At 43.9% G+C, this 27,179-nt stretch overlaps 1 protein-coding gene and 1 pseudogene across 4 annotated transcripts; one reads left to right on the forward strand and one right to left on the reverse strand.

Moving 5' to 3' along the window:
- Ubn1 (ubinuclein 1) lies at positions 1–27,054 on the forward strand. 4 transcript variants are annotated; one of them, XM_087202928.1, is made up of 19 exons: positions 1–140; positions 3,121–3,408; positions 3,989–4,116; positions 5,566–5,652; positions 6,121–6,216; positions 6,658–6,792; positions 7,441–7,544; positions 8,240–8,678; positions 15,644–15,714; positions 16,877–17,006; positions 17,151–17,269; positions 17,579–17,707; positions 17,889–18,035; positions 18,925–18,975; positions 19,068–19,110; positions 20,186–21,409; positions 22,406–22,655; positions 22,871–22,960; positions 24,809–27,054. In XM_087202928.1, exons 5-19 carry the CDS (start codon positions 6,166–6,168, stop codon positions 24,856–24,858), a joined length of 3,033 nt encoding a protein of 1,010 aa, XP_087059054.1. In that variant the 5' UTR covers positions 1–140; positions 3,121–3,408; positions 3,989–4,116; positions 5,566–5,652; positions 6,121–6,165; the 3' UTR covers positions 24,859–27,054. The 4 variants fall into 4 exon arrangements, with proteins under 4 accessions (XP_087059054.1, XP_004864885.1, XP_021099978.1 ...); XM_004864828.4 differs by lacking the exon at positions 3,989–4,116; XM_004864827.4 differs by lacking the exons at positions 1–140; positions 3,989–4,116 and adding an exon at positions 298–313.
- On the reverse strand, positions 12,004–12,886 carry LOC147820971 (complex I assembly factor TMEM126B, mitochondrial pseudogene; annotated as a pseudogene).
- Positions 27,055–27,179: the final 125 nt, after the last annotated feature.

Genomic DNA, 27,179 nt, shown 5'->3' on the forward strand with positions numbered 1-27,179 from the left:
GGCCGGGGCTTGGGTCGGGCGGCCGCAAGCACGCAGAGCTTGGGAGCCGGCCGCTAGCCGCGCGGCAGCCCAGAGTCCGGGCCGGCATGAGGACCATCGCGGGGGGACCTCTAAGGCCCTCATGGGCGCTGGGGACAAAGGTGCGTGTCGTTGTCCAGCTGGGCTCTCGCGTTAGCCTTGCTGTAGTTTGACACTTTCCAAGAAGTTGTGACAGCAGGAAGACATGTCAGTGTAACGGGAACTGTTAGCTGTCACGGAGAAGGACGCCTGCCCAAACTTGCGGATCGGGTGGAAGCATGGCACTTTACAAAAGGTCCCACTCCCAGTTACAGGCTCCAGGAAGTCCGAGTTGAGGGTTGACCTCAAACTAGATTCTCCTTGAGTCACCACCTGCTTGAGAAGGTGGTGGGTCCATTACCCGTAGACTTTGTGTTGTGCAGAGACTTGTGAGACCAGTTTCCCTGAAGTGCCTTGAATTAATTGCAGGGACTCTCATTTTACAGTGTGCCTGGTCTTTTAAAGACAAACTGATTGGGTAGCATATTTAAAGTTATGGGAAATAACAGTAAAACTCAACACCTTATTAATTTAGAAATCCTTAATTTTTGAGGATTTGAAGGATATTGTAATGACTTGATGGAAAAATGGGAATTTTAATGTTTACACTTGACCTAGAGGCATTCCTTTTAAAGTAATATGGCAAAGGATATATTGTCTAATGCTCTGGAAGTTCTAGCCAATGCAATAAGACATGAAAGAAACAAAAATCAATATTATTTTTCAGGAAAGGAAAGACAATTATCCTTTCTGTTGATTAGACTATCTATTAAAACATAAGAGAAAACAATTCAGTAAAGGGGCTGATTACAAAATTAGTATGTGCAAAGTTAATTTTTCTTTCACCGGTAACCAGCTTGAAAGGATGGTTAAAAAGGATGTACAATATTTACAATAACAAAAGCATACACAGTTCCTGGAATAACCTGAGATACAAAAGAGACTAGGGTTTTTGCCTAATTAGTTGAGGAATTCGTTAAGAGGAATGTTTTTGTGTATAGAATACTTTAAATAATATTCAACTCATTAAAGTTGAATACTTAAAGTTTAGTGATTTTTAAGACTTAAGCTTTCTCATAAATTTTATTTACACATCTAAGAATGTTTATGTAAAAACAAAAGTACTTGATCTTTGACAGGTTCAATTAAGTCACCAGTTTAACAGATTAAACTCCCTTAAACAATTAACTCTTCACCAGATTAATTCAATTCCCTTAAATGATTTAAACTGCATTTAATGCTTTATATTTTTTTCTCAAATACTTCAAACTTCTTGAAATTGTAAACCTAATAGCGAATGTTTCTAAAAACTTACTCTCCTAAATCAATAAATATGTAAATGTAAATCAGGTTCTTTTAAACATGTAAACATTTTAGAATTTATTTTCTTAAGGATTTAAAATTAAAATTGTATGTCCAACAAGTCATACTTTAATATATCTGATTCTCTTAAATGTTTCAAATGACTTAGAACGAACAGTATCTTGTGATGGTTATAAACATCCTCAAATCTAACTTCTAAGTGCTGATATATTGTAGTTTGAGTTACTTTGTCCTCTGGTTCAATTTCTGTACCATCTCAGGCCTTCACAACTAAGTGTAGCAGCTTTACCTGCTCGGTGGATTGAAGTTGCAGTCTCTAAAACTTGGACTGAGATAGGTCACATTTTTAAATTACTTGCTGGACAGGGACATTTGGATCTAGTTGCTATTTTTAAGACTCTCTTCTTCATCTTATTGAACAGCTTGCTGATTTCCTTCTTAGAGTGATACTGTGCCTGCTCCCTCAGAGTGGGACCTGTAAGCCTTCAGGTTTCAGGTGGGATTTATTTTAACAGTGCATCACAAACGTTCTGAGGGCTTTGGAGCTTTCTCTTTCTTTTTCTTTTTTTTGGAGCTTTCTTTTAGGGGACTCTCATCCTCTTAGAGCAGTTGATAAGTGGTGTTCCCATTGGCCATGTTTTACTGCTAATCACTTTGCTGCCTGAAAAGAATTAATTTAATTTCATTTTTATATTTTTTATTCTTATCAAGTTTTAGCTCAGTTTTATGGTTATAGTGAAAAGACTGAATATCAGATATGTCCTAATATCTGCACGTATGTGATTTACATTATACACATCTTCCTGAGTTCATATTTGTGATTCATTTTCAAAGGGAAACTTTTGGGGGAACTTGCCAAATTGATTCTATAATGGATCTGAAATAATAAACTGGGAAAGCCAAATACTATTTAAAAGGAAAAATAATGAAGATGAACTTTAATTCAAAATATCAAAAGATGGCTTTGAACTTTTCAAAACTACATTCTTGGTTGAAGAATCTCTAAGTACTAGATTAATGTAACAGGTGGTTTTCAGAAATAGGCCTTACATATCTGGACATTAGTTTGTTATATACTATCAGCTGGGAAAGGAAGATTAGTGATTGGTGTTGGACAGAAACCCAAGTTAGAACCTGTCCTCATACCTTGTAGTATAGTAAGTTCAAATTGGGTTAAAGGGTTAAATGTAAAAAAAAAAAATCTATAAAAGACCCTATAGGTGAATTCTTACTTAAGATCTGGTAGGAGGAGGGCATTCTAGGCATAAAGAAATGAGAGGTGTCATTAGGGAGAAAAGCTTAATTTGACTGTATAACGAGTTCTTTTTGACTTAAACCATGGGATGTGGGGTGATTTTCACATAGTTAAGAAAAATATATATTTAGAATGAGTATTAAGCAGAAAAAAGCAATACATGGTAATTAAAATAGATTTAATAGGGCTGGGGGTTTAGCTCTGGTTCTGCTGCCTGCCTCGCAAGCACAAGGTCTGGACCAGAGTTCAATCCCCGGTAACAACAGCAAAAAAAGATTTAATAATGGAGTCTTGTTAACAGTGAAATTCTCTTAAATCTATGGTCTGGGGATATAGTTCAGTGGAACAGTACTTGCCTAGCATGTGCCAGGCTGTGGGTTCTAGCCTCAGCACCTTTCCCCAAAGTTAAATCTATATGATAGACCAGGAAAATGTTTATTTTTATCATCTTGGTTTGACCTGGCCCTTCTTTTCAATGTTAACAGAAGCCATGCAGTGACACCTGCTAAGACTTGTTGGTAGCCATGTCGGAGTCCCACAGGGTCCAGTTCACCTCTCTCCCAGGTTCTCTGAATCCTGCGCTTTTGAAGAAGTCCCGGAAAGAGGAGATTGGGGGAGCAGAGCAGCATCAGGACTGTGAGCCAGCTGCAGCTGCTGTTCGGATTACTCTTACCCTCTTTGAACCAGATCACAAACGCTGCCCAGAGTTCTTCTACCCTGAGCTGGTGAAGAATATACGAGGGAAAGTGAAAGGCCTTCAGCCTGGAGACAAGGTACACTTCAGTATCCCCAAGTTGCCCTGCAACCTATCATGTAGGTGTTAGCATGTACACATGGGACTTCATAGTAGGAAAGTGAGACTAGAGAGGCGTAGGCGCCCCAGAATCATGTCCAAAACAAGCATGTGGTTAACTGATCTTGCCGCTTGGCACAAAGGGAGAGAATTCTTTATAAAATTATCTTGACTTATACTAGAGAAAAATGTGTAGCGCATCAAAGACTAATTTGAATTATGGCTAATTAATATAATAAACAACATTGAGCCAGCCATGGTGGCAAGCACCTGTAATCCCACACTTGGGAGGCTGAGGCAGGAGAATTGCTGGAAGTTCGAGGGCATCCTGGGCTACGTAGTGAGACCCTGAATCATTGTAGGTATACTCTGCAGTGTTAAAAGAATAATACAAACTAGGCTGTGGGTATAACTCAATGGTAGACTCAGCACTTGTTTAGCATGTGGGAGGCCCTGGCTTTAATCCCCAGAACTGAGGGCTCAAGGAGAGAGATGGGGAGGGATGAGGAGAAAATGAATGAATAATATAATGTGATATATTTGTGCATTGATTCATTTAGCATATATTCCTTACAATGTGAGGCACTGTGCTAGACACCGTGGACTCTGTGAAGAGGGGAAGATGCTTTCCTAGCCTCAAAGGAACTTGCAATCTTGTAGATGTTGTAGGAGAATTATACCAGTGCAGGTAACAGAAGTTACAATATGATTATTGTTTAAGTCAGCTACAAATACAGACCAGAGCATTTGGGCAGAGGAGAGTTTATGTCCAGAATGCTCTGTTCAGACAGAGCTGGACCTTTATATAGTTGGGAAATAGTCATTATTGGTACTCATTTTCTTTTTTTCTCCTGTACTGGGAAAAGTACCAGGGCCTCATGCATGTTATGCAAGTGCTCAACCACTGAGCTATATCCTTAGCAGGTTATTGGAAGATTACTGTTTGTCAGGTATAAAGGAATATATGCTGAATCCAATAATGCTCAAAATTGGTAGGATTTCTTAAAATTATTTTAACTGCTCAAGTTATATATGGTCATTATAGAGAAATTAGAAGATACAGATAAACACATTTTTAAAGCCACCCATTTGTGGTATGAACATTTTGTAGTATGTTCCATAATATCCTGTTATACATATGTGCTATAAATCATTTAATAACTGATGCTTGTGGATGGGTCTCAGCAGAGATAGAAGAGGGATAGAATAAGAGAGTTTTGTTTCCAAACAGCGTCCAGTCTTAAGTGTTTTTGGTCTGTTCTGAAGTCTTAAGCATATTTGTCACAGGAATCTTATAAAAATTAAGATTCTTTGTTGCAGAATCTTAAGGGGCAACTCTGGAAAATTTACTTGATGAGAAAAATGTAAGGGTAATCTTACAGAACAAAAAAAACTTAGAAAGTCATGTGAAAGTTGAGCCGGGATTTAGCTCAGCGCATAGCACCTGCCTGACAAGTATGAGGTCCTGAGTTCAATCCCCGGTACCAAAAAAAAAAAAAAAAAAAAAAAAAGGAAAGTATTTGGACTAATTATTGAAATTGGAGGACAAGATGAGAGGATGGACCCTTGAAGATAGACTTCCAAGGGGAGTGGGTGTGGTGAACCAGAGTTTCACTTTGGTAGCACTGACCCAAGTGCCACTGAGACTACTTTTCTGAACAGGGAGGCAGAGCAGTTTGCGAGAACTTACATTACATTCAGTGGGCTCTTAATCTGCTTGAGCTATTCACTATTTTGGATGTCTGGTTTGGCTTATGGACCCCTTAGAATTTTTTCAAACACATAAAGTAAGTTACAGGGTTACAAAGGAAATCAGCTATCGTTAACAGTTCCCTAAAGATTGAGCATCTCCTATTTAAGACCCTTTCTGCATTTAAAGTGCAATAGTCTAGTCTTCTGATGGATGATTTTAGGCATTTAATCAAGTTTTGTTGAATTACGTGAATGGAAGTTTTACTTTTTTAAACAATTGACAAATACTGATGAGATAGTAACGTGTGTATTTTACCTTGTCTTTTTTGAAAGATAGTTCTTTTATTATATAGTTTATGGACGTTAGGTAGTCAGTAAAGGTTCTATGGCTAGAGCTATGACAATTTTTTTGACTTTTATTTTTTGTGGGATGATCTCTTTACAGAAGAAAGATCTCTCAGATCCTTTTAATGATGAAGAAAAGGAAAGACATAAAGTGGAGGCCCTTGCACGGAAATTTGAAGAAAAATATGTAAGATTTTTCTCTCTTGGGCAACAAAAGAACCTCATTTGGTGGGAGAGGTTTCCAGACATTTGCATGTTCCTTTAGTGGATTATCATGTAATTACACTAATCTGGAAATAAGTAGAGAGCTCAGAGAAAACATGATATAGTTATTAAACAAATGCATTAAGGTATAGAAGTCTTCCCTAGTAGGAGCTAGTGTGTGAGCTACACAGGTGAATAAACAAGAAGGCCTGTTATCCTGCCTTGGAGAAAGTGTTTTGATATGAAGCTTAAGCCATTTATGTAGTTTATACTTCCGTCTTAATTTTATGCAGGTACATATCTGCCCCTTACAAAGGTCTTCAGGGAAAGAGATTCTGGGGTGTGTAACTGTTGCAGTACTTGACAGTCGTTATTACTAGCTGATGAAGTTCAAGGCAACATTTAGTTATGTGTTCTTATCAAAAAGCATTTGACTTCTTTTAAATTTTAGGGTGGAAAGAAACGTAGAAAAGACCGAATTCAGGACTTGATTGACATGGGGTATGGTTATGATGAGTCGGATTCCTTCATCGATAACTCTGAGGCAGTGAGTATCTGGTGAAAGTGCAATCTCAGAACGATCATACCTTGGCTCATACAGATAGTGGTCAAGATAAGGGATGTGGGCAGAGCAGCATGCACTCCTCAGTAGCACTGGTATGAGGGAAGGCAGCCTCCTGGCCCCAGGGTGTGAGTCCTTTGTCTGAAAATGATGACCACTCTGTCTCAACACGTGGTAGCTCACGTGATCGTGACTGGCAGGAAGGATATTTTCTTATGCTATCTGACGTGGGAAAAAGAAATGTAGTTCTGGGCCTGGGATTTAGCTCAGTGGTGCTGCACCTGCCTAGCAAGTGCAAGGTCCTGAGTTCAATCCCTGGTACTGGAAAAAAAAAGAAGAAATGTAGTTCCATCTCTTAAGAGCCACTTTGCACCTTTGGTCCATAGAACTAGAATTTGGAGCTGACAGTATGTTTTCTCTCTTCAGTATGATGAACTTGTTCCTGCTTCTTTGACTACAAAATATGGAGGATTTTATATTAACTCGGGAACCCTACAGTTTAGACAAGCATCAGAATCTGAGGATGACTTCATTAAAGAAAAGAAGAAAAAATCTCCAAAGGTTAGAACATGCTTGCTTTTGGATTTCAGGGATATCTTTTGACATGACCCTGTGAGATAAGTAGGTGACTCTAAAGAATGTGCAATGGCTTAGGATGCTCAGAGGCCGATGGAAAGGTTGACCTGTGCCAAGGTGATTTGAATGTGGGGGCTCTGGTCGGCCCTCAGTCATTGTGTCCACGTCACTTGATGCCCCAGCAGTCTGTTTCATGAGGTGGTCTTGGGGTGGGTATGAGGGTGTGGAGTGAGGCAGTGTGCATTACCCTTGCTGGCCATCTTCAGTGGATACATAGAAGACTTCAGTTCCCAGGGGTGTCACGTGCTGAAAACAAGTCAACCTTAGGTTGAGTATACCTTAGGGTCTGACTACCACTGCCTGTTATTTAAGTAGGCCCTGTCCATCCAAATGAGCAAGGTTTCAGGCCTCAGAGTGGCCACTGTCCTGTCCACCTCAGGTGTTCCCAGGAGACACTGTTGGTGGGAATGCTATAGGTTTGTGTGTAGTTACTGCTCTGAGAGCTTTTCTATTCCTGAAGAAAGTAAGACAGGGCTCAGAATGTGCCCCGGGCGGAGCAAGGCCAGTGCCCAGTAGTGCACTTGCTCCCTGAGTCAGGGAGCCGTGTAACTGTGCCTTGTCTTTAATTCTCAGAAGCGGAAGTTGAAGGAAGGTGGTGAGAAGATAAAGAAGAAGAAAAAAGATGACACTTATGACAAGGAGAAGAAATCGAAAAAGTCCAAGTTTTCCAAAGCCGGGTGAGAGGCAGCAGCTTTTCACTAGGATAAGTCTGACCCGTGAGGGCAGGACACCCAGGAGCTGACTGACCCTCCCCCACAGCTTCAGAAGAGGCAGTAGGGCCTGGCCTTCTGCTTTCCCTCTTGCCTCCTGCAGGGCTGTTCTGGGCATAGTCAGCTGTTCCCATCTCTGTGTGTTAGATAGCCAGCGTTCCTCTGTTTCACTGTCAGTGTTGGCAGCTATTTCTGTCACTGTGTGATTGCTGATGTTCCTTGTTCTCCGGACACTCCTCTGCCCCAGTTCTTCTGTCTTTGCTGTTTTCCTTTGTGTTCTGCAGTCATGCTTTCTTCTTAGTCTCATCCCAGCTGCCTTCAAGTTGCTGCTGTTCACTGCTGCTCCTTTTCTCTCCCTTTAAATACTTTTCTTGCTCCTCCCCTTTTTTGCAACCTTATATTTCAGCCTGGCACTGGTTCTTAAAAACCCAGCGGATATTTAGCATTACATGACACTGTGTTGCTAACCTGTATTCACTCTCAAGCTTTGGTCCAGCAAGAAGGAGCTCCGTATGCCAAGAGGAGGGAGGAATAATAACAGGGTGGACTGTGACTGAGGTTCTTCTGGAGACCATTGCCCTGGGAGCAGGGGTGAAGGCCTCTTGAGTTTCCTTGTGGAGGGGTCCTACAGGCTGAGTAACCAGTTTCTGTCTTACTTACAGCTTTACTGCCCTCAATGCCAGTAAGGAGAAGAAGAAGAAGAAATATTCTGGGGCTTTGAGCGTTAAAGAGATGCTAAAGAAATTTCAGAAGGAGAAAGAGGCTCAGAAAAAGAGGGAGGAGGAGCATAAGCCTGTAACAGTCTCATCAGTGGAAGCTCCAGGCCTGCGGGAATTGGAGGGCCCTCCGGATCCCTTGCTCTCACTCTTTGGCTCCACTTCTGACAATGACTTGCTCCAAGCAGCCACTGCCATGGACTCCCTGAGTGATTTGGATCTGGAGCAGCTGCTTAGTGAGTCTCCAGAAGGAAGCCCCTTCCAAGATATGGATGATGGAAGTGATTCCCTCGGGGTGGGATTGGACCAGGAATTCAGGCAGCCCTCTTCCCTCCCCGAAGGCCTGCCAGTGCCCCTGGAGAAGCGCGTTAAGGAGCTGGCTCAGGTATGGTGACACACTCTGTCCAGGCTTTCCTGGAAGTGGTTTGGGCAGATTGGCATTGGTTCTGCACCACATGAAGCTCAATGCTTAGAGACACCCTTAGTGAGTTGGTAGTGAAACTGTGAGCTTTTTCTGAGCTCTCTTGTCCTAAGTGAGGAAATGGTGTTAACTTTGCCTATCAGGCTTCATTTTTAGGCCTTTCTTGCTTCCTTCACTCCTGGAAACTTTACTTTCTTCTTGAGAGTGTTTCTATTTTCTGCCTGTCAGTTTGTTTCCCACACATTTTTCCTTTTGTGCAATAGACCAACACTGATGTTGGCAACAGGCAGCTGAGGCAGAGATTCATCTTTTGATTATTCTTGTGAAGGTTTTGAAAACTCACCAAAGTTTGTAAACATAAAAGTTATGCACAGAGCACTGTGTCTGCATAGTTGCCCCTGGGTTTTGGTTGCATCTTTGTATAGTTTATCATCCCTGGTAGAGGAGATCACAGGAAGGATCTTAATGTCAGTGCTATCCATGCCCTGTTAACATTAGCAGCCACAACATTTAGCATATACCAGCCTGCTGTTTTCCTCTAGTGGTTTGGAATTGATCCCTAAATGCTAAGAACTGTCAGCTCAGTAATATTGCTGTGAGCCAAGCATAAATTGTTAGTTATGATGCCATTACTTTTTAGTTAAAACAACACTTTGCATTAGGCATCATGATTTGTACTACAGCTCCAGTGGCATTTATACTCTATAGCTTTTAAAGTTTTAAACCAGTGATTCTCATAGCATTCAGAGTCACTGCTATGTGTAATATCTCTTATGTTTCAGGGCAAGGTGAAATGTCACCCACTGCTGCAAATGATTTTCTCACTTTCAGAAGATATTTGACACAGTATATGAAGCAAAAAAAGCATCTTATTCAAATCTCGTTTTCATCTTTGTTAGCTTGTGTGCAGTGTTGAACATATGTTCTATTTGAATGTAATTATTTAAATGAATTGTGCCATATTAGCGATTCAGAGTGTATCTTAATATGAACTTGAAGTGGAAGGAGTTGAACCTCAAACTTGGCATGTTTTAGCACATTGTCCTGTGTTTGTTCTCAGAATTCATGTTTTTAAAAAATTACTCCTTGTTCTTAATTCTCTGGTTTGTAATCAAATTGTTTGTAGTTTCTAAAGTTTCTAACTTTAACTAAGTTGAGTAAGGACTGTGTGACAGAAGCCTGTTGTTTTTTATTTATTTTTATTTTTTATATTTTTATTTTACTTTACTTTTTGGTACCAGGAATCGAACTCGGGACCTTTTGCTTGGAAAGCAGGCGGTGGAACCACTGAGCTAAGTCCCCAGCCACCAGTTGTTTTTTAGAGAAAAAACAAAACAATTCTTGGATATTATCCTCATTCTCACCATAGGTTGTGTTCTAGTGTAGTAAGTTTTTAATCTCACTTGCTTGGGAAAAATGGAAACACATTTAGTGGTAATGAAACAGTGTTGGGCTGTGATGTAGGAAACCTCACTGGGTGGACACCCAGTGAGAAGGTGTCCCCCTTGAGTGATTGTTTTGGGCGTGTTACACAGGGTTCAGGATCCTGTAGAGACACAGTAGGCCTGGGTCCTCATGGGGAGGTGGTGACTAGAGAGGTTGATGTTCTGGTTTAAAAATGCAGTGTTCACGTGTGAAGTTGGTACTTTAGTCTTCACCCGGTCCCACTACCGTAATAGCATTAAGAAACTTTGGAAAATAAGGTGGAAAGTGTGTGGGGATTATCCATTACCTCACTAGTCTAAAAACACTTTCAGTTTGCATATTCCTTTCCAGCCTCTGTGTACGTGTTTTTGTGCAGTTGTGATTATAGTTGTGAATAATTGTTTCCTGGTGTTTTTCACTTAATAAATACTGTTATAAAGCCCTCATTATTTTTAATGATTGCATCAAAAAGAAGAGTTGTTTTAGAAAGTGAGTTAATGCCATTCCAAAGGCATCCATCCCCACACGCTCCATTTCAACCAGGGTCATGTATTTGGGAGCCTGGAGCCTCCCACGTGTGTGCTCTGGACTCCCAGGCCCTGTTGAGAGTCTGCTGAGAAAAGTAGTCTTTTCAGGAAAAGCAGGCATTTGTACACAAAATTGCAAATAATTCCCAAAGCCATATGTGGACATTTGGATCCTAGAGAGAGGTCCTAGGTCTTGAAATGGACATTGCATTTTTAAGATTTAAATTAAACTTCATATATATATAACTATCATTAGCAGTGTTATATGTTTCTCAGTCTATTTTTCACTCCTTTTTTATCCTCATCTCCTTTATTTTTATAAGAAGATAGGTTAGATTTTTATATCTGATTCTATTGCTGTTAAAAAAGAAAAACAAGGATCTCAAAACATTGTTTTAGCAGTGATCTACTTGTCTGCAGTGTGGGCTGGCCAGGTGATTTCTCTCCTGATCCTGCCTGGACTCACTCTTGTGGCTGCATTCAGCTTGGAGGTTGTCTGATGCTTACCAGGCCTCTTTCTTCTGGGGCCTTTCATTTGGGGCTTCTTCAGGCTGTGGTGGTTTTGGTCTCAGCAGCATCTCAAGAGGGTGAAAGTGGAAGTTGCAGGGCCCCCAGATCTGGTGTTGAATGCTTCTACCATACTCTTGGCCAAAGCAAGTCACAAGAGCAGCCCAAATTCAAGGCTTGGGGAGCTAGAGGGCCCCCTCTCTGTGGTTGTTTTGGTCTACTACAGTACATAATAGCTTCTATTCTGATATATAATGATCTCTAGGGAAAAACACTTTATGGAAAACAAAAGTAGATTTACCTTCTAACTAAATGTGATACCTAAAACTTTAGAAAATATCTTCAAAAACATATGCATATTAAAGAGATACTCCCAAAGGGATGCCTTGGTCAATACCCATATTATATTTGTTATTCCCTTTTCATATTACCTCATTTTTCATTTCTTACTCATTTGTACTTTTTAATGGGCCCAGGGAATCCAGTGATCTGGTGATCTTGCCCTGTCTTCTCTTCAAGTGAGTGATAACATTTTTTGTTTTGGTTGGTGGAATGTACAGGTGTTCAGTAAGGTTATTGTCCCGATGAGTCAGGCAGCTAGTCAGGTCAGTCCATACAGATGACCCAAAGCAGGTTTGGTCTTCTTCATTTAGGCATGGTCCTAAAAACAGAAGAAACAGATCCCCATAGCACCCACCCCTCCACTCTTCCTTCCTCTCAAATTAGAACTACTCCATCCAGCGATCCAGGGAGAGGAATCTAAAGAGAATAAAGTAGAAAAAACCCAACTTGTGATTTTTTTTGTTTGTTTAGCATTTGTATTTATTGAATTACTAAATATTTATTATTTGCTATATAACAGGCAAAAGGACAAATAGTTTTACTCTTTCGGCAATGCCTGAGTCTTCATCATATAAAATATATACTGCTGAGTTAGTATCCACACATTCTTCAATCTTCATGTACAGTTTTCTCACATGTTTTTTTTAAATATTGCATAGTGCTGTAGATCACTAAATAGTCCAAATGCTGTCATAAACACTAGGGGAATTACCATTCCTTTTATATTCTTGTGACAAAGTAAGAACCAATGAAGTAAAACCCTTCCTTTCTGTGGCAGTGGAACAGTATGATACTTGACTGCCAGGTGTCCATTTTTAGAAAAAGCCAAACCACTGGGATATATAACACCACATATTATGCTATCCAGTGAACTTCTCAGAACACAATTTTCCTTGCTTATATTACCTGAATACAAAGGATCAATTACAAGGAACTTGTAAGTGACTATGGTAGACAAAAATGGAAGTGCAGTCAATGATGCATATGTCTTCAAAGCATCATGTTTAACATTCAAGGAGTGTCTCAAAAGAAAGTTTGACAGTATTCCAGAGAAACTAGATGATGTTGCAAGTGTTTCTATTCCATGAAGATCTAAGGTCTTGTCTTTTCTAAGATCCTCAAATTTTTTTTCTATGATTTCGATGGCCATTGGTCTTCTGAATTTTGCATCTCCTAGAGAAGAACTGGCCTGAGCATTTGTATATATTGCTGTCTTCATGCCCTTGTGTGCTTCTTCGCCTCCCATCGGCAGCTGACTTGCATACTTCAGGCCTGCTCCAACTTGTGATCTTTTTAAAAAAGAATCATGTCAGATTTTATTCAGCAAAAATAGGTATAATATATAAGATTTTGAGCTAGGTATTGAAAGGCTACAAGTACCTTTTTTTAAACAATAAAACAATTTATTAAAAGGCTATTAGACAAGCATGAGAGCACATGCCTGTAATCCCAGCACTCTGGGAGGCTGAAGCAGAAAGAATGTAAGTTTGAGTCCAGCCTGGTCTGCTTAGCAACTCAGTGAGATCCTGTCTCACTGTGTCTAAAAAGAGCTGGGGATAGAGTTCACCGTGGAAGCCTTGGGTTCAATCTCTAGTACTGCCAAAAATAAAAGACTATTGGGGGTAGGTGCATTGGCATGGGCCTGTGGTCCAAGCTACTTGAGAAACTGAGACTTGGGGCCAGCCTGGACCCCATAGTGAGATACCATCCCTTTTTCTCGCTTTCCCTTTCTCAAAAAAGGGAGGGAGGGAGAGAGAAACCAAAGCAAAGCAAAACAAAACAAAACAAAGCAGCCAGATGTGTGGCACCTGGGTGTAATCTTAGAACTCTGGAGGCTGAAGCAAGAAGATTGAGAGTTTTGAGGCAAGCCTGGGCTACGTATGAGTGAGTTCAAGACAAGCCTGAACTATGAACTACATACCAAGACCCTGTTTGAAAAAGACTCCCCCACCCCCAAAAGGCTATTGTAAAGCAGCGCGATCAAGGTGTTTGATTTAACTTCATTTCCTAGTTAATTTAGGATTGATTAATAATACAATTCTGGGACAAGAATATCTTCTAGGGGTGAAGGACCCCACTTATTCCTGGAAGACTATCGGGTGTATATTTAGTTGCTCTTTTAATGAGATTTATTTAAAAATGCAGCACTTGACTGATTATCTTCAATGTAAAACCAGACTCTTGGAGATATTGTCTGTGGAATGCAAAAGGCTTCAAAAGGAAAATCTTTTTAAAGATTAAAAAGCCAGAAAGTAGCCAGGCCTGGTGGCACATGCCTATAATCCCAGCACTCAGGAGGCTGAGGCAGGAGGATCTCTGTTGAGTTCGAGGCCAGCTTGGGCTAAAATAAAAAGGCAGAAAGTTTCTGAATTATTGGAGAAATGGCTGCCAGCTAAATATCGAATTTGTTTCAAAACATAAGCCATTGATGGGTCTGACAAGCAGTAGGATATTTTGAAATACATGTTTCAGAAATTAGATTGAATTAATTGAGGGTGCTTCTGGATCTTAGAACTGGCAGTGTAAATTTAAACAGAAAAATGCCGTGGTTTTATTTTCTCCAAAACTAAATTCCAGTACCTTAAAAGTACCAAGGTGAGATTCTGAATGCTTCTGATAGTGTATTTTTTTGAAGCGATGAGGGGGAAAGAAGTCATGGAGAGAAGTGAGGTCTAGTAGATAGTTGTGGAGTCCTTCCATAGTAAAGGAGACGGTGGAGCAGATGAGCAGTCAGAGAGACTGGGATGGATGCAGGGAATGCAATTAGAGGAATGCAGAAGGTTTGATCAGGATTTATCCCCCCCTTCTAGACCAGGGGTGGTGAATCTATGGCATGTATTCCGCAGTGGGCTGTTGGGATCATTGAAAGCTCTAAAAGGGTCCCTATCACTGTTCTAGACAGTCACCTTGTTGCCTTTTGTTTTTCTTTGGAGATAGTGTCTGCCATGCTGCTCAGGCTGGTCTTGAGCTTGTGGGCTCAAGTGATCTTCCTGCCTCAGCCTCCCGGGTAGCTGGGACTACAGGTGCTTTTCACCATACCAGCTGTCGTCATTATTATGTATCATGTCTGCTTTCATAAATTTTATTTTCCCTAAAGCCTGAAAACCAGAAACTCTTCTGTGTGGCTCAGTGATTCTCAACATAGTCATAGGATTATGTTTACAGAGTTCTGGTGCTTGGGCCACTTTTAAAGAATGCGCAATCCTGGGTCTCATCCCCAGAGATTGTAGTTATTGGTTGGAGGTGGAAAAAGCTAATTATAACAGCCAGGTGTGAGAACCACCAGTTCCAGTCTTTGCAGGGTTTGCTGCTGTGGTCCCTAGATTTGCTGCTATGGTCACTTCAGGGTCCCCTGAATTCCAGGTTGTGAATAGTATTCTCATCGAAAGCTAAACAGGTCAGTGGTGGTGGTGCACTCCTGCAATCCCAGCACTTGGGAGGCTGAGGTAGGAGGGTTGCTGTGAGTTTGAGCCCAGCCTGGGCTCTGTAGTCAGTTCAAGGCCAGCCTGCACTACATAGTGAGACCCTGTCTTAAAAAAAAAAAAAAATCAAAACAGGATTATTAGGTAAACTCTTATCATCTTGGGCAGTAGCATGTCATTCTAATGATATGGATGATAGAGTTTGTGATATAGCATAGATTATGAATTTCCACAGGATAATGTCCTTTAATACTAAAGCTATACACCATTAATTTTATTGCTATTTCTTGTGGATGGAAGCTTTTAAATCTTGGAGGTTTGTTGGAGTTCTCAGTTGTTTCTGTATTGTCAGTGTATAGAAATCCCAACTCATGGTGTAGTTGGTGGAATCTTGAAACAGGAGTTTAGCCAGCTGAGTTGGCCTCTGACCAGATGCCTCAGGTTTGCTTGGCTTCTGTGTGGCTTTCTTTTATGTGACTGCTATTTTAAACCCTTGGATATACACTCCGCAGATGCTGCACCATCTATGAAAAGAGAGCATTGATTACACGTGACTTGAATCTGGGACTCGGGCTGAGTCAGGAAGGTGGTGGGGAAGGTTTTATTGACAGATGCTCTTGTGGAGTAATGACTCATGCCTGTGGGTGAGTGAGGGGGTTGTGTGGGGAAAGGGCACTAATGGCTGTTTCTGTCTGCTATGAACCAGGCTGCCAGAGCTGCTGAGGGAGAGAGCAGACAGAAGTTCTTCACCCAGGATATTAATGGCATCCTCCTAGAGTGAGTATCATCTCTTAGTGTCTGTTGTTACCATGCCTGAGTTGAACAGGCTGGGGGAGCATGGGAGCATAGTTAACTACATATAGGTGACAGCATTGAGGTAGAAGAATTGAGTTAATATGGTTTCATTGTTATTGTTCTATTAAAACAAAACAGGAACACAAAATACCTGTCTCCAGGAATGATAGACCTTACTAATCTTCAGCCACAGGCCTTAAATAGAACACTGTGTAGCCATGGCCTGTTAGAAGAGGATCTTGCAAATGTGAGATGAGAAGAAAGAGAAAGTATTGCTCACCTGTCTCTGAAAATCCAGAAGAAAGAACAATAGCATGGTGGCCTCAGGGTCTACTCTGCATTGGCGTGCTCTTCAGTGCTTGTTCTCTTCTTGTCACTTCTGTTCTCAGTGCCGCTGTAGCTTATTCCATCACACTTCTCCCAAAGCCCAGAACCTCTGCAGCATTGCCCTGTGTGAACTGGAGTAAAAAAAAAGCAAAAAAAGAAAAAACCCAAACATAAATCTAAACCAGATGCCTGGGTCTGGCCCCTAGCTTTGCAGCTTTTCTCCTCTTGCATTTTGTAGCCAGAGAAGCTTGTTGCTTATTAACTGAGGATTTCTGTATATATGAGGACAGTTGTCAAGACATGGGAATGTTCTAGAAAATGGCCCTGCCCTGGCCAAGATCTAGATTGGCTGCTAGGATCAGAAAACAATCTGCAAAGAATACCTGAGGTTCAGCATAGATGGGGAAGATTTATGTCAGTGAGGATCCTGTGTGAGTATATTTAAATATGGAAAACTCAAGGCACTGAAGAGAAATATTCCTCCTTATCCAGCTGGGGGAGCTGAAGGGTAAGGATAGTACTCAGAGCTTTTTCTCTTGGGCTGTTTTCTTCACAACCTTTGATTTGGTCCTGCCCTTGACCTGAGAACCTTGACTCACTTTACCTCGTCACGTTCATTAAGTTTGGGAGTTGTTATTGTTTATTGATTGCTGCAGATCTGTTGCCTTGGCTGCTCAGTTGAATTGTGTGACAATGGGATAAGATTTGACCTGCTTTTTGGCACCTAGCTTTCCTCTCAATATAATGTAGGATGACCTAATGGAGAATGAACCTGTAATGAGCTGCAGGATGCTGATGACTCTGTTCTGTTCTTCAGCATAGAGGTCCAAACTCGGGAGCTGAGTAGCCAGATCCGTTCTGGGGTGTATGCCTATCTTGCTTCATTCCTACCCTGCAGCAAGGATGCTCTGGTCAAACGTGCTCGGAAACTTCACCTCTATGAACAGGTGGGTGGCTTTGGTGCCCAGCTGAGGGTGATTGAATCTGTATCAATTTGAAGCTGTGTCACCTCCTTTTGATTATCCCTGTCCTGTGTCCTTAGTGTGAGAATGGTGCATGAACCTGTCTGTGCTGTGTCCTGCTCTCTGCAGGGTGGTCGCCTGAAAGAACCTCTTCAGAAGCTCAAGGAAGCCATTGGCAGGGCAATGCCTGAGCAGGTGGCCAAGTACCAGGATGAATGCCAGGCACACACACAAGCAAAGGTTGCTAAGTAAGTTTGTCCTGTCACTACCATGAAACAATCCTCCTGTGTTTTCTCTTTGTGTCTTTCAGTATTTACTTACATTTCTTTTTTTTTTTTGGTACCAGGGATTGAACTCAGTACTTTGCGCTTTTGAGGCAGGTGGCAGAACCACTGAGCTAAATCCCTGGCCCTTTACTTAATTTCTAAATGAGACTTTTGGCTCTTCTTCACCATTTTTACCTTCTGATCTTAGAAGTCTCAGTTATATAAGAAAAGAAGGAAAGAGGTAGTGGGCAGGAAGACCTCAGGGTATGTTTGTTTCTATTCTCCCTATAGGATGCTGGAAGAAGAGAAAGACAAGGAGCAGAGAGAACGGATTTGTTCTGATGAGGAGGAAGATGAAGAGAAGGGGGGCAGGAGAATAATGGGACCCCGGAAGAAATTCCAGTGGAATGATGAGATCAGGTGTGCCCAAACTGGGACTCTGCCTTACTGGAGGGTTTGTGGGGCCAGTATCTGAGCATGTGCCTATGTTGTTAATAAAAGTTAGGCCCATTACTATTATCAGAGCTGCTGAAAGCTCATGATTGAAACCTCAAAGAAGTGTTTGAGGTAGTTGAGTTTCTGATTTCTGCCTCATCCTCAGGGAGTTGCTCTGTCAGGTGGTGAAGATCAAACTGGAGAGCCACGATCTGGAGAGGAACAACAAGGCCCAGGCGTGGGAGGACTGCGTGAAGGCCTTTCTGGATGCTGAGGTCAAGCCTCTCTGGCCCAAAGGCTGGATGCAGGCCAGGTGAGATGAGATGGGCAGTTGTGCAATTGAGAAGTAATCGAGTGCTGCTGTTGTAAAGCCAGCCCAGCAGAGCTGCTCCCTTCAGGAGTTACTGTCTAGTTGACTCAACTCTGATGTCAGCTCAGTAACTGGGGACATACTGTAGTTATGAAGGGGTTTTCTTAGTCTTCCCTAGAAGGGAAGGTGCCTATGGGGCTTTGTCCTTATCATTCTTTCTTTCACTTAAGTTCAGGATTGCCTACCTCATCTTCTCATCATAGACATAATTGTTCCTACCAGAGGTTGAGAGATGGATTTGTGTTGGGTACTCCTTAATGGGCCTGAAGAGTCTCACTGGCAAATAGCAGGGCTGATTCCTTATTGGACCTAAGTGCTGGACTTCCATCCCAGAGGCTACTTATATGTGTCACTTCCCATGAATGGAGTATGGTGCTGTACACAGGGCAAAGAAATTTACTCAGCTGGTTTTCTTGGTTGGATCTGATTGATGGGTTGTTTCCATAAGTCACAGAGCCTTGGGGATTGCTCTTCTCTCTTTCTAGGTTGGACTTGTATAAAGAAGATTTTTATTGAGTTATCCAGAAAAAGACACATTGTGGGCTACTCCACATTTTCTCCTTTGGAGGACTGAGCATAGGCAGTAAGGAAAGTGCTGCTGCCTAGGGAAAACGTGGCCATGGGAGGTCAGGGCAGAGCCATATCTCTTCTCAGTCAAGCCAAGACGCTGGTTTTGGGTGTGACAGCTTTAGACTCCTCAGCAGGAATTTAACTCACCAGCCAAATGGATTTAATGAATAGCCGATGAACACCAGAGCTACCAGCAAAGCTCTGGAGGTAGAATTCTGGTGGCCAGGGGTGAGTGCAATGCCCAGCTTTCTGTTTCTTTCAGAACTCTGTTTAAGGAGAGCCGGCGAGGCCATGGACACCTGACGTCAATCCTGTGAGTGTCTTGGTGTTTTCACTTCTCAGGACAGTTAGTGTTATCTTCTGTGGATCTCCTCTGAACCTTTCTATGTTCATTCCTTTCAACAGGGCCAAGAAGAAAGTAATGGCCCCTTCTAAAATCAAGGTGAAGGTGAGTCATCCTGCTCAGGCCATGTATCTGCTGTCCATTTCTCCCTGCAGCCATGTTTGAGAAACCCCTCAAGTGACCATGGCAGCTCATTGAGGCTCACTGATCAGGGGGACAGCTATTCAGGTGGCCTCCTGAACTTGTACTAGGTCAGAGACCTGAGCTGGCCACTTAATACTCTCTAGTCTAAGTTCTACAAAACAGTGCCCAGCTGGCTCAGTTCCTGGGGATGAAGGCGGGGGTTGGGGGCAGGGGTGTCTTTGGCAGCCCTCTGAGGAGTGAAGAGCCTCCACAGAGCAAGGGCTACACACTGTGTGATAGTCTTCTCATGGAGGAAGTATACTCTAGCCAAGTGCAGCTTAGCCTGGAGCAGCAGCATAAAAGAGGGGCCTCTGGTGAGCTCCTTGGGAGAATTGAAGAAATAACAGTGAGGGGAGCAAGGGATGTGAAAACCACCTGTCAGTGTAGACAATATTGCTACTTGCCACATTTTTACCAGTTCTTGAGGTTTGGTAGTGCCCTTAACTGTACCTAAAGAAACTGTGAGAACAAGGAGTGCACATCATTTACTCCTGAGTATCTGCTGAGCTCCTACAATGTCTAAGGCACACTACATTAAGTACTAGGGATGCAGGAGTGATGGGGAGGATCCCACTCCTGCTCCATAAGAAGTATTGAGGAGAGTGGTGCTGGGAAAAATCAAGGAGGAAAAGAAAGCTAATTTAAGGCAATTCTTGCACCATACATTAATCTAATTGCAGCTAGGAGCACTCTGAGGTAGTCTGAATGCTAATAGGCAGAGTGGCTTCTTGAAAAAGTCTTGGGCTTTTTTCAGAAACAGAAAGGGGAAAAATTTCCCTTTGGGTGTACTTATCAGCAAAACATGTGTGTTCCAGACTTAGCCAGTCCAATACATACCAGGGGCAGGCCTGACACCTGCTTCTGTCCACTCTTTTGTTTTGTAATTACAAAAGGAAGGCTCAAGTCTTTGCAGCTCAAGTTCTCATGTTTATGTCCTCACAAAGGCCAATGTTGGCATCACTGGACATTTCTAAACAGTGTTTCTGCTTTCCTTTAGGAATCTTCCACTAAGCCTGATAAAAAGGTTTCCATCCCACCAGGACAGAGTGGTGGCTCCATTGCTTTGCCCTCCGAACACCAAGGTGGAGGCTTGAATGTTGGGAGCATGAGCAGGGAGCTCCCATCTCAGGCATTGGTTGGCCTCACTAACCCTGCCTCTGTCAACCTGGAGGACTCATTGGATGAAGACCTGGTCTGTAATCCAGCCTCCTCAGTGGAAGCCGTGTCCAAGGAGTTGGCTGTGCTGAATAGCAGAACATCTGGGAGCTCTGAATTCACACTGCCGGCACCCTCCAAAGCCCCAGCAGAAAAAGTCACAGGTATTTTGTGTACAGAAGAAAAAAGGAACTTTGTGAAGCCCAGTCCTTCTGCACCACCACCCACTAGCACTCTGCAGTCACCCCTTAATTTCCTGGCTGAACAGGCTCTAGCACTAGGGCAGTCCTCTCAGGAGAAAAAAACAGAGAGTTCTGGCTACAAAGAGCTGTCCTGCCAAGCTCCCCTCAGCAAGGGCCTGCCGGATGTACACCAGCCCAAAGCAAAGCACCACAGCTTACCACGGACGTCTCATGGACCACAGGCGGCAGCTCCTGTGCCTGGCCCCCAAGTCAAAGTCTTTCATGCAGGCGCTCAGCAGCAGAAAAGCTTCACACCCCCAGCTCCATTTGTTAATAAGCTCCAAGGCTCAAAGGCCACTTCTCCTCAGTGTCACCGTTCCCTCCTGCAGCTAGTGAAGACAGCAGCCAAAGGCCAGGCCTTCCACCCCTCCACACCCGCTTCCTCAGGAGGCTTGGCAACCTCCAGCAGCAGCACCCATAAGACCCCAGCCTCATCCTCCACTGCCTTGAGCCATCCAGCAAAACAGCATCCAGCTGGGTCTGCAGGGCCATCTTATAAGAATAACCCCTTTTCTGGCTCTGTCTCCAAACATGGGGCGGCTTCTTCTGGCAGCTCTTCCTCTGGAGGAGCACCAGTGCAGAGCTCAGCATCTGGCACTCTGCTTCCCAGTATACAGTCCCCCTCCACAGGACAGGCTGCCAGCAGGCCCATTCCAAGCTCGGCAGTGAAGAAACCACCTGTCTCCCAGAAACTGACGCTGGTGGCCCCTCCTGGTGGTCCAAACGGAGATTCTAGTGGTGGTACCCAGGGAGTGGCAAAGTTACTGACCTCCTCCCTGAAGCCTGCAGCTGTTAGTAGTGTGACATCGTCTACCTCCTTGCCAGTGAGTATCCCAGCCATGCAGCCTGCCCACCATTGACACTGGGGACGAGGGCACCTGCCTTGCCCTGGGTGGAGAACGTGATCTGAAATTGAAGATAGAGACAGTGTGCTCAGATGCTAGAAGGAGGACTGAGATTCTCTTCTGGCTCAGTCTCCTCTTTTCTGGTGATGACAGGAAGCCCAGGGAGCATGCAGCAAAAGCACAGTAGGGAGGCTTGGGCCTGCAGAGTGCAGAATGGGCCACAGAGCTGGCCTCCCCTGACCTCTGACCTGTGCATCCCTCTAGACAAGGGAATGGAGATGCTGTCATGCCTCAGGAAGAGCAGTCCCTTCTGAGAGCCACTGTGGTTTTAAGGGATTCTGCAGGTTGAAGGTGACCTCCAACAGCTAGTGAGTGCCACACAGGACGGTGGGGGTGGAGAGGTGTCATTATAAGTATGGATGCATGTTGAGGAAATGAGAGCATTTTTTCATCTTTTACTTTTCCAACATATAGACAAAACTGTAGGGTGGTCTCTCCAGAAAGATCTTCTTTCCCTTTGCTCTGGCCCTCTCACCTTGTATGATAACTATGTACCTTAGCTTCCAGTTTGTTATTACTTTTTCCTCTTTAAAACAAAGATTGATAAATATATACAAATATATGCCTGTGAGATAAATATGATAAATATCTACAAAATGAGTGTGTTTTTCTATTTACAGATATACATATATGTGTGCATATACATTTGTGGATATCTATAAATGAATACTCTACTTTCTTCACAAAGGAGGCAAATTTAGTATCCTGCTTTTTAAAATTAACTCTGTACCCCAGAAATTATTCCATGCCAGTTCAGAGAGACTGTCCTTGTTCCTCTTTGGGGCTGCAGAGTAGGAAGATCCTTCCCAGAGGCATTTGATGAATATGTTTCCATCTTGCATATTGGCAGGGTTGGTAAGAGTGAGCTATGAATAGGATGAGAGTTCTGACCACATGGTTGTGTTTCCTCCCCAGAAAGGAACGGGTGGGGCTGTGCTGCTGACCAGCTCCTCTCCCTTAAACCTGCTATCTTCATCCTACAAGTCCAGCAGCCCCAAACTGCCTGGGGCCATGAACTCTAACTCTCTGGGGATCATAGCTCCTGTCCCATTTCCGCTCCATGTGCTCTCCTTCAGTGCGGACTCCTCTCCAAAAGCAGGGGTCTCCAAAGATGCTATTGTCACAGGCCCAGCCCCAGGGACCTTCCATCACGGCCTCAGCCACAGTAAGTCTTGTTTCCACCTCTGTCCCTGTGCTGTGGTGTGCTGTGTGTCTGATGTGACCACGGGGAACATCCCAAGAATGTGCTGAGCCCCTGTCTTTGGGGTTTGGCTCCCAGACTGGCCCAGAAGGTCATCTGGCTCTTGATGGCCAGAGTTCCATTTTTCTGTTCTGTCTTCAATGTGTGTCTTTTGTTCTCTTCCCTCCTGTTTCTCTCAGGTCTCCTGGCTGGCTTGCACTCCAGCCCACCCCATGCAGCGCCTCTCCCACACGCTGCTGTGTCTACCCATGTCCCGCAGAGTCTGCCAGGTAATTCCCAGACAGGCAGCATGCCATGTGCTCTGTGCTGTTCCCCACCACCCCTACATGCTCCGTCTGCTACCAGGGCTTTCCGTGTCTCTGCCCTGTCATCACTGTGATGTTGTCTTGCTTTGTCCTTCAGGGCTCTGGCTTTGTGGGTATCAGAATGACATAGGTTTCTACCATTTCAAGTCTTCCCCTTATCTGCACTTGTAATGGCTGCTGGGTCAGCCTTACCTGAGCTGTGAGCGCAGAAAGTTGTGGGGCCTGAGAGGCAGAGATGCTCTTTACCCTCAGTGTCGCTTTTCCTCTTCAGTTATAAAGAAGGAAGTAATGACAGATCACTTCCAAGGGCCACTGGGCACTCCAGGGTCTTCAGAGTGAAGTCATGCACTGTGTGTTAACAGAGGCTCTCCATGCCTAGTTTCCATAAAGGGAAAATCCACATTGCACTGAGAGGCCACCATACAGCTCTGTGGGGAAGCTTACCTTTAATGACATGGACCCAAGAGAGAAGCAGCTTTCATTCTGGCCACATGTAAAACTTTTACGGAAACAGATTTAGGAGCACACCAGGAATGAGGCCAACCCCCTCCTGCCACAGAGTGGTATTTTTTGGAAGTAGGGAGCCTTAGGAGCCCTAGGTGTGTAGCTAGCTTGGTAACACAAGAAGGGGGCACATGTGCCTCAGGGGGCACCTTGTGGATTTGCCTCACCCTGTCCTGGATTCTTGATTTTTGGGTACCCACCCCTCATAGATTCTGATGTGAGAAATGTGGTGTGTCTTGGTTTTGATCTCATGTCTTTAACTGCTCTAGATCTGTTCCCAGCATACCCAGGCGCTACACTGGTAAGGGGAGAGCCACCTTTAAGGGAGCTGAGCCTGGTAACTTGAGATGGGAGTAAGATGAGGGAGTAAGTCAGGAGGCTAAAGCTTCTGTAGTGAATGCCACAGTCTGTCTGGGGGCAAGAATGGGTTTTGTAGATCTCCAGATAAAAACAGGGCCTCTATGAGGGGCTAAGCTTGTGTCTGTGGTAATTATTTCTTCTTTTGGCACAGTGGAAACATGCATGGAGTGCCCACTGGAGGTACGTGTAGTGTGGGCATTTCCAGAGCTGCCAAGGTAGGAGCCAAGGTGTGAATGCCACATGGCCCCACCGCTGTCTGGGTAATGTTTCTCTTTGGAGACAAAATAATTGAAGAGTCATTAGAAACAGACCATGGGTTTATGGTATGTTCAGCCAAAAAGTAAAAAAGTTGCTTTTTTTGTACCATTTTCCTGGTTTCTCTCTGGATATTAAAAAGCAGAACAGCTGAGCTGACACTAGTGCTCTAGGTGAACTTTCTTCTCTTCCTAGCCCGTGTTTCAGGTTTAGGTCATGGGAGGGAGGAATCAGCGAGAGCTCTGTGTCACAGTGTTGGGCTCTGCCTTGTCTGCTATGCTTTGCTTTCCCCTCTTCCCTGCATTAACTCAGAATACCATTGCCTTTGCACTTGGTCCTGTAGTTACCTCAGGGTCTTTTGATGGTAAGAGAATGATTCTTGCCACCAGGAGTTCCTGGTGATATTCACGCTTCACTGTGGAGTGGCAGTTGTCACCTGAGATGTGAAGTGGCCCAAGTTGCTATTCTGTGCACCCTGCTCAGTAGCCACCTGCCTGCACAGTGCTCACTGCCCATGTGTGCAGCAAGCTGCCACAAGTAGCAGTGCACACAACTGCTGTCAAGTGTTTTGTGGCTTGAGCCTTAAAACACATGGGGATGTTTGCTACTTATATGACACCCCTGAGGTTTGATTTTGCTGCCCTAGAGGAATCAGAGATCCTGAAAGGTTTTCATTCTTTTCTTATTTTCCAGATGCTTCTCAGCTTCATGGGAAAGGGCCTGGTGTACCACGGAAATTGTGATTGCTTCAGAGGACAGGCTTGATTGACTTAGGTCTGGGTGGAAGCTGAACTTGTGGGACTCAGATGATGGACATTCACCGCACTCTTTCTGCCTACTGGTTTTCTCCTGGAGCCGGTGTGAGTTCTGAGTGGAGCACTTCTTGGTACTTCTGATGTGCCTCCTCCAACTGAGTGGCTTATGTTGCTCATGAAGCACTTATGACCTGGTGCTCTGGGCCATGTGGCCTTATCACTGGACTGTCATCAGAGGGCAGCTCTGGGCTGGGAAGTGCTGGGCCATGCTGGGAGCTCCAGTGGCAGATCAGTTGGCACAACTATTTTAGATCTGCCCAGTCCCTGGCATTTGGTCTGAGCCTTACTGACCAGGAGCTCCTTCTGGCCACAGTAAGACCCCTGGATGGTCACAGCACCATCCCATCCCCAGCTTGTATACTCAAGAGGACAAGACCTGGGGCAGAGCCACAGGTGGGAGACCTATCTTGTCTGCTTGCAAAATACCAAGAACATATGTTGTGTGCTCTTTGTGGGGGGCCGGTTTCTCCTCTGAAAATGACAATGAAGCTCTTATAGAGAAAAGACTTTTGTAGATTCAACAATTGTGGTAGGATTTTTAAAGAGACCTATCTTGGGGCTCAGTTTTCGTCATTACCATTAAATGCATTGGATAGAATGGGACTGCTCTTCACACATCACATTATAGGAAGACATAATTCCAGTGCCTTTATGGTGGAGCAGAATTTGACAACACATGTCCGTTCAGCCCCGAGTGAATCTGAGATGAAGACCTTTTTAAAAGATATGTCTGTATCTAACACATAACCAGTTTTGAGTTTTTTATGGCTGTACATCATAACCTGTGCCATCCTGACTTGAATGTTGTCTGGGCCCCCAAATCCCAGGTCGCAGTTGAGCCAGGGTTCCCATTTTGTTTTTCTAGAGTTGGTGCAGGTGGATTGCAGAGGAGCCCCCAAACCCTTCATGTCTAGGGGCTGAGGACATGGGTTCCAAAGGGATTCCAAGTCGCAGGTAGACATTCCAGTTTGTCTTATTCTTAGAAACCCTTCTTAGGCAGAGCTGCAGGAACAAGCCTCTGTGAAGTCTGCTGCGCAGAACAGGCCTTGAGGTGCTGGAGCTCTCTAGGCAGTGCGGTTCAGTGTTGACTTGGGGTGGGGGTGCAGAGGAGCTGGAGAGTGGATCTGAGATGGGTGACGACAGTAACTGCGGAGCTCCCATCTCCACGCTCCTCACATCCAACCAGTGGCCATTTCACAAGGACTGTGTGGGCCCTTACCTGGCCTGTTGAGTGCCACAGGTGAGTCTGACTGCCCAGTAAGCAATTTCAGACGTGTTGAGAGCAATCAGCATCCTCAGCATGCATACTTGAGTGAAAATACCTTTTGGTTCCTGACTCCCAGAGTTTGACAGTCAGGAACTCACTTCCTATGGAGGTTTACCACTTCCCACTTTACTGGGAGCAAGACCTCTGTCAATCAGCTGTTCAGCCTGGCCTCTGCTCTGACTCCTTTTGTATGTAAGAATCAATCTTTTTCACATTGGGCCACATGGATTCCTTCTCCCTTTATTATATATATATTTTGCAACTTGGATTTCCAGTTTGTTTACAAATAGTCTTAGGTAGTAGCAAAAGAGCCAAAGAAGAGATTTGTATAGCTGAGCTCAAAGCTGAGCTGAGGCTGTCAGTGAAGACTGAGCAGTGGGAACTCTGCAGGCTCCTCTGCCCGTGAACACCCGGGTCCCATCCCCAGCCCCTCCCGCCTTGGTGCTCCCTCCTCCCTGTGTGCCACTGAGTGTGCAGCTGGAGCAGGATGCCCTCATCTTTAGGAATCTAGTGATGCCTCTTGCCTCAGGGAAACGTTTCTTTGATGGGGAGTTTATGAGACTTCTTTTTCTTGTTTATGCTTTATTTGTGGTAAGGAAAGAGTGAATGACTTAAACAGCCATGGCAAGGCAGATCCTTGGCCCGGCTGTGTGAGGGTGGGGCAGAGCATGCTCAGGGTGCTGCAGGGGTTTCCTGGCAGGTGAAAGTCTCTGAGCACTGACCAGACATGGCCATTTTCTAAAGTGTGAAAGGGACTGTGGCTTTTGTGCAGCGACTATGTTGGTGTTAGGGGGTGGTGTGGAAATTGTTAATCTTGTATAAAGCAACTCAATAAATTGTTTCAAGGTTTTCACAACATTTGTTCTCATTCTTTTTCTACTGTACTTGCAAGTAATTCTTCCTCCTATGGGAGCTGGTATATGTGGAATATCAATTTTGGCTAAAAGACGAGGAGGAGTGGAGGAAAAGAGGAAGAAACACA

The sequence above is a fragment of the Heterocephalus glaber genome, unplaced genomic scaffold (genome assembly GCF_053883595.1).
Source record: "Heterocephalus glaber isolate CG9 unplaced genomic scaffold, H.glaber_assembly_v1.0 deba00001781, whole genome shotgun sequence".
Classification (NCBI taxonomy): Eukaryota; Metazoa; Chordata; class Mammalia; order Rodentia; family Bathyergidae; genus Heterocephalus; species Heterocephalus glaber.

What these genes read in the sequence shown, in the direction of transcription:
- Ubn1 (XM_004864828.4), top strand. Translation starts at nt 3,160, where the DNA reads ATGTCGGAGTCCCACAGGGTCCAGTTCACCTCTCTCCCAGGTTCTCTG. An exon ending in TCATCGATAACTCTGAGGCA is followed by an intron (nt 6,217 to 6,657) that starts GTGAGTATCTGG and finishes TTCTCTCTTCAG; the next exon opens with TATGATGAACTTGTTCCTGC. An exon ending in CATCGTCTACCTCCTTGCCA is followed by an intron (nt 21,410 to 22,405) that starts GTGAGTATCCCA and finishes TTTCCTCCCCAG; the next exon opens with AAAGGAACGGGTGGGGCTGT.